At 46.3% G+C, this 7322-nt stretch overlaps 1 protein-coding gene across 1 annotated transcript in view; it reads right to left on the bottom strand.

Annotated features, from left to right (window-relative positions):
• The window catches only part of T265_02076 (hypothetical protein), a gene marked incomplete at both ends in the record, with an annotated part of 38070 nt that overhangs the window by 24814 nt on the left and 5934 nt on the right, over window positions 1-7322 (bottom strand). Inside the window, 2 exons of the mRNA XM_009166235.1 lie at window positions 3987-4107; window positions 6046-6073. Coding sequence (XP_009164499.1) covers window positions 3987-4107; window positions 6046-6073 — 149 coding nt within the window. The remainder of the gene's footprint in view (window positions 1-3986; window positions 4108-6045; window positions 6074-7322) is intronic.

Below are 7322 nucleotides of genomic sequence, written 5' to 3'. Positions count from 1 at the left end.
ATTGTATTAAAAGCCCTACAGTGAAGAGAAGAGAAAAAGAGTGTGTGAGGGAGGGGACCTAGTGCTGGACTATGTCAAGCATACTGAGGTGCCTACACCTCCAACCGCTCAATCAGACAATCTGGAAAGAAACTGACAGCAAGAACGCCACTGATATCGATTAGCCGCCATTTCTTGCAACGTCTCCAGCCAAGCACAGACGGGGGCACGGGGACCTTATCCTGGAAGTCTCACAACACCAACAACACCCAAACTCGCGCGGACACCCCCCGGTATAGCTCAATGGGTCTAGTACGTACACAAACCGCCACACCACGGTAAGGTCCAGTCTCTTCGTGACGGCACCAATTAACGGGCAAAACTTCCTCACCGTTGTGACCTGAACGTAAGGTCCAGTCTCTTCGTGACGGCACCAATTAACGGGCAAAACTTCCTCACCGTTGTCGATGACCTGAACTTTTTTGTCATGTCTAAAACAACAACGATGGCAACCATCGCTAAACTGCAGCGCTTGTTTCCAATATTCGGTTTCCCGGACACTACTGTGTCCGACAATGGTACTCAGTTCATATCCTATCAGTTTGGTGAATTCTTTCGAAGACATATTCCACTTCCCCACCTTCCAACCCCAATACAACGGTTAAGCGAAACTGTTCGTAAACACCTTTACACGCGTGTAGACAAAAACAGGACTTGCGTTGACAAAGGCAGAAGAGGAGGGGACCACGACAAAAATGCTGGATACGTGCCTGCTGAATTATAGAGCAACTCTCAATGCAGTCTCCTGACGTTCACTCTCCAGCAGAGCATATGATGAACAGGCGGTTGAGACTTACCCACGATGCTATCCTACCAACACATACGTGTTTTCAATCACCGACAGGAGGGAAACCAACGTTAAATTCTAGGACCCGTCTGCTGTATCGCTCCGGGCATCGAAAGTGGACTGTTGGAATCGCCGTAAGAAGATTCAAGCAGGTGATCTATAGCGTCCAGGTGAGATCATCGATATGGAAACGGCATGTCAGTCAGCTACGGCCGACTGAGTGCCCCATCATAAAAGCGGAAAAATAGTTACCAGACCACAAGCTGCTGCTCAAAGCTTTTGATTTTCCAAGACCGGCATCAACAGCTATTGCTTCACATTTACCGCCCAAGACAGACCCATTGATGCAACCAAGACATCTATTGGTCGCGCAAGAAAACTTGGAACCTTTTCAAATTGACCCACGCCAACAATCTTACACTAAACGGCCAAAAGTGGGAGGTGTTAAGTTCAGTTTCCTGAGTGCCCGAGACTTACTGTGACCCTCAAACTCCACCGAAATCTCAACAAGGAAGCCGGCAAGCATCCAGGTCAGTCAGTCAATAAATCTATTCATCAAGAGAATGGATCAACGAAAGGTACCACTCAAATGGCGCGAGGTTCATTGTAACTGTTGTACTCGCTTGTTCGCAATAAAGCTGTTGTGTTCCTTGTTGGCGGGTCTTTTTCCAGCACTAGGTCACTGGAGCCGGGGGAACAGTATATGGAATAAAACACACCAGTCTTCCTTCTAAGCGAATCGAAACATGCACTCACTTTTTTCTACGTGGTTTTGCTCCAGGGGCATCTGTGAGAACGATTTGCACAAGATGGCACCAATTCACACACTGGTTAGCCACGAACTGACACCTGAATTACAGAATACTGACATACAACATTCTTTCAGGATAAAAGGGTTGCTGTGCACTGTTGAACATACTTCGAACTCGGTCACCAGGAGACGGGTAAACGCAAGGTTACAGTCAAGTCCTTCCGAACACATGAACTCAGCTTTGCCAGGTAATGATTATGGTATAAAAGAACCTCGCCAGGAGGGGTAAGTGACTTGTCATGATTATTTCAAAGTAAAAGTTGATATCAATCACGCGACCAGAGTGAATTACATGCCTGACGATAGAGAAAGCTGGATTACGACCGTTATGGATCTGACTAAATTTTTTAATTGTTCGGCTGTAGCACCTTCCCGATGCCTAACTGTCATGCCACTCAATGGAAGCACGAGGGCTGGGATACTGCCAGGTTGCCCAAACCTAGGCAGGTAAAGTCGAGAGGGAGAGGTCGGGTTCGAACCATGGACCTTCTGGACAGTAAATTCGCGCTCCAACCACTTCAGCCATCTGACCGGCCCATCATAAGTAAGATACACTGAGGTACACGTCCTTTTGCACGCGATTCAGGTCTGCGTTCAATCCTCCCAGCAAAACCTTCACTATAACTGTTAGTGAATGTTGAGTGTTTCTCAAAACGTTTCGATCGGTTGCAACGGCATGTTCCTTGTTTGCCACAACAATCTTGAATGTGCCGCGTGGTAAAATTCGCCTGAATGCGGCACTAAGTGCTTCGGATACACCTAGTTGTAGCACTCTCCTTACACGGCACCGTGAGAAAAATATATTTTTCTTCTGCTGTTTGCTTCACTCCCCTTTCATTTTGAAATTTTGAATTCCTGATGGCATGCTGTACATCCATCTGTATTCCGCATGTTACACGCTTGAGCTCCGTGAGTGTCAAGGTACCAGNACTCTCCTTACACGGCACCGTGAGAAAAATATATTTTTCTTCTGCTGTTTGCTCCACTCCCCTTTCATTTTGAAATTTTGAATTCCTGATGGCATGCTGTACATCCATCTGTATTCCGCATGTTACACGCTTGAGCTCCGTGAGTGTCCAAGGTACCAGCCAGCAGGAATTTTTATTTTTTGATACTGCTACACAAGTTCGAAAAGGATGCTGTCTTACGTTGTTCCATACGAGAACAAAGCACAGTGTTATTTTTTTGAAAATCAAGATCGCCTGTCTTCCAATGGAAAATGAAGACAACGGAAAGGGAGGAAGCGAAAGTATTTTGGTCTTCTGGAGATTGGTGACGTCCTGTCCGCCATCCGTCGACGCCTATCCAACCCGGATACCCGTTGTTCCTCGTCAAAATGGTCAAATCGGGAATAGTGGGGACATTCAAGCCACTGCAACAGCCAGAAGAAAGCCTGTAACCTCACAAGACGTTCGCCCAGAAAACTCAAACGGCGAATAAGCGTTTTAAACCCGTTTCCGTTACATTCGAAATCGGAGTGTACTGGATGTGACCTTTTTAGTAGAGATCAGATCACCAATGATGATTGTCAATTCAAGATCAACGTGTCAAATAAACACTACCCATAGCATAACAAAATAGCTTTTGTGTTCATACGTTAGAGCGGTGGTGAGTGACAGAACGTTTATTATCCTAGGGCGACTGCAAAAACTTACACAATCGCTACGCGGTTTGTACTTCCAATCTACGCCGATGCCTCTACGGATGAGTGCCTCGGGAGACGATGAGCCCAAAAAAGACACGCCACAGTACCGCCTCTATCGAGTAAGTTCTATCTACTACCCTCTGGTGCCAAGTGTCTCAGGCAAAGTTCAAGAGCGAAAACGGGTGTCAGGCGCCATAACTTGGTTGACAGTCGGACGTCTAGGAGAGCTAGCCGAACTATGGTTCGATACCAACGGCGATGAAATTGAGTCAGTTTCGATGGACTGTATACAAGACGTTACCTTTGGGATTAATCATAGTAATACTGTTCACCCACTCTTCGAAAATTTCTTGCTACCCTGCATGTCGCACTTATCCATACAAGTCACAAGGACGCACCCGAAAAAATGCCAAATGATGTTCCATAGAGCCGACTTGCCCTCCCGAAGGAGGCAACCGCATTTGGGGAAGTAAAGTAAACAAACCCATGAGGAATAGGAACTCCCCACCAAATACGCTTGTCCCATCAGAAACGACCGTTTCTCAGGCTGAGGGACCCTTTCTGGAGAGAGGACCATTTGGATGGTCCGCTTATGTAGTCTCCTCGATGGAACAAACTAGATGGTAAACTGATATAATACACCGCACGTCAACCTCACAACGGTTACTCGCACAAGAGTCTAGAAAATCCAGATGATCACATACCTCCGAATCCGATCGTACCAGGCATTGACGGCATTGCTGGCATACCCTGAGGAGTCGAATAGGGAGGCATGGAGCCCATGGGTGGTCCAGGCGGTTGATACCCACCACCACCACCTTGTATCTGCAAAATGGTGACCAAGAAAACGGATATAATGAGCGGGCATAATAGGGTAAAAGATGCCTGTGGTTAATTATTACACCAACAGGAATGCTGGTAGCAACAGCTGCATGAGTGGGAGTGCCTGGTCGCTGAGGTTGATAAGTTGGTTGGTGACGTTTCGTCAGCAAATGAGGCAAAAACATAGATAGGCAGTAGTAGAGGAAGTAAACGGCTGAGCTCACAAAACAGACAAGCGGTCAGCAATTAGGGAGGACAGACGTAGAAAAAAACCTCCCTTCGCAGTATACAAATTGAAACACAAAAGGTAGAGCAAAATGTTGCTTTGACAGGTGCTCTCATGAATTATTGTGATGTGAAGTTATGGAGGAGGCACAGTGTGACAGGAATTTTCGAATAGTCCATTAGAGGAAGGAGGGAAGAGAAGGAAGAACAAAGGAAGCAAGACGTGAAGAGGGTTGTCAGACGGGAAGACTGACTTTTAGGGTTGCAAGACTGCCATAATCCGACCAAAGAGTTAACCATGTTTCATAAGGCAAACAAGCTTACTTTAACATAGTGATTTCAGAGGAGAATGGTGCTAAACTTGAGGGGATTATAATTGGGGGGTTGGTACTAGTAGGTTACGGGATCGTAAGAAAAGGCATGCCTTATTTGGATCCAAATAATCAACCCATCCCAGTTCGTAAGTAGTGAGATCGCAGGAATCCACATGGTGGAACCATGTCAATTTGAGCTAACGGATCAACGAGTGCCACACAGTCATTTCACTTTTGTGAGGATGCAGCTGCAGTGCTCATCTCAAAATTTCTAGGGCGGATTCAAACCAGCGACCACCTGGGTAGTTTTGTCTGGATGCGTACGATCACAAAGACCTGTGACCTGTGTTTCCGGACCAATCGAGTGGAACTCTAAGATATATCCGCCATTACAAGAGGAAAAGTGTGACAGAGAAGTTTCCGTATGCCAGGAACATATACAGCTAGAGATGAGTGATACCACATCTCAAATGAGGACAACTTAAGTAACTCAATGGAAACGCCTAATAAGTGCCCGAACGGCTTCGAGTTTACATCCAGTTCAGAATTCGGAGGCACACTACCCATGATTCCCAAAAAGTGTGCCCAGTGTCCAGACCAACAGGAATGAATTCCCTCTTCCCTGTAGGCATAGGTTCACCTCGAAGAATTTATACAGTCTCCGGTTGCGAGAGCCGAGTAGGATTTTTCGATAGAAAACATGATATATGAGTCGCTGTAGTGCGTTCTTGGGATTCCTAATTCATTGATATGGACTGATTGATGAGGACGGGTCGCAGGTCATGTGACTGTGAAGCCTGTATATAGAAAATAAGGATCAGAAAAACCTTTCCTCCGTGGATATGGTCGCGTCTGCACAACCTCTCGACATATTATGAAGAAACGGGACAAATTACTTCATTTAAATAACTAGGTTCAACTACCTCACCCCAGGGATGAACGAAATAAGTGCAACGTCGAATGGACAGTGCCAAACATGCTTTCATGCAGTCAAATTAAGCATTATAGAAAAATACTAATAATGATATGCGCAATAAATATCGGGTCCAAAGCATGAAGGTCCGACCAGACCTAAGTTACGCCCACAAAATGGCTTTACGGACTAAGGTTTTTTAACACAGGTACTTTCGCCGAATAACAGATGTTCAATACCAAGAAAAAGCGTACATCTCTCCCAATGAAAACCACAACCAAACCCCCCTAAGAAACGATTTAATGAGACTAGAAATACTTTTGCCACGATGTGTTCTTTTCAGAGGTTGGCTAACCAAGGCCAGCATCAATAATTTTGGGGACACCGCCCGTCCAATTTTACCGACTTGAAAAGGCTCGGAATGCTTGGAAGAAGGGGCTAATCAACTTAAAAACGGGAGTGAAACAAAGAATAAGACGAAAAACTCACTAGTGACATGATGGCATTCATCCAGGAACTAAAAGCAGAAAAGCAAAGAAAGATTTGGCAGTAGGGCAGCAACAGAGAAGTGAGTGAGGACGTTTTTCAGCAATCTTGTCAGCTTTATTTTTATGCTATGTGTTGAAAGGAAAGGTAGTCATTCCACAAATGATTCAATAAATTTACGGGATAAATTATTAAGCAATGTTCACGGCGCGTTGAAAATTTGGACTCGGATGAAGTAATACTAACTTGTCGGGGAAAACAGAAAGCTACTTAGGAAACACTAACTCATTCACCTGGAAAGAAACAACCCAGAGACAATGGTAGTTGTGAACGGCGCGGATACAGAGAATAATACGGTAGTGCCCCTAAGACAGACCCCTCAGAAGGGAGCCATTTCTGTGTAAGGGACACCGCAGTTCTCCCAGCGAATATGACTGTGTGAAACCCACTCCTAAAAACATCTTTAAGAGGAGTCATCATCATCATTGTCAGCTGTAATAACCGCGTAGTCGCCGTACAGTGGTTGTAGCTGCCGCAGTTTTGTTCACCGATGATTTGGGGGGGGAGGGGTAGGTAGCTACGCATTGGAAGAGGGAGCTGATAAATTGGAGCATAAATCCAGCACTGTCAGTGGCTGTCAAGTGGGGGAATTCGGAAGGGAGCCATGCATTGAAGGCAATAGCTTGGATGTATGAGCACCATTGAGGGCGCGACTGGACCTTGTCTGACAATGTCTCTAACCATTTATTTGGACAGTCTTGGGGTCCCCATCCAGGAAGACGGCAGTGACCAGTGCAGCTGAGTTTGCTAGTAATGGCTTTTACACTTCGCTGCCAAGTCATTGTTTGGCCGCCTCTGGCTCTCTTCCACCCTTCACATGGTTGGGCGAAAAGAGCCCTTCGATAGCTGCCGCAGTTTCGTTCACCGATGGTTTGGGGGGGAGGGGTAGGTAGCTGCGCATTGCAGGCGGGAGCTGATAAATTGGAGCATAAATCCAGCACTGTCAGTGGCTGTCAAGTGGGGGAATTCGGAAGGGAGCCATGCATTGAAGGCAATAGCTTGGATGTATGAGCACCATTGAGGGCGCGACTGGACCTTGTCTGACAATGTCTCTAACCATTTATTTGGACAGTCTTGGGGTCCCCATCCAGGAAGACGGCAGTGACCAGTGCAGCTGAGTTTGCTAGTAATGGCTTTTACACTTCGCTGCCAAGTCATTGTTTGGCCGCCTCTGGCTCTCTTCCACCCTTCACATGGTTGGGCGAAAAGAGCCCTTCGAG

The sequence above is a fragment of the Opisthorchis viverrini genome (genome assembly GCF_000715545.1).
Source record: "Opisthorchis viverrini unplaced genomic scaffold opera_v5_24, whole genome shotgun sequence".
Lineage (NCBI taxonomy): Eukaryota > Metazoa > Platyhelminthes > Trematoda > Opisthorchiida > Opisthorchiidae > Opisthorchis > Opisthorchis viverrini.
Note: the sequence above shows the minus strand (reverse complement) of the source record. Positions and strands in the feature narration are given on the sequence as shown.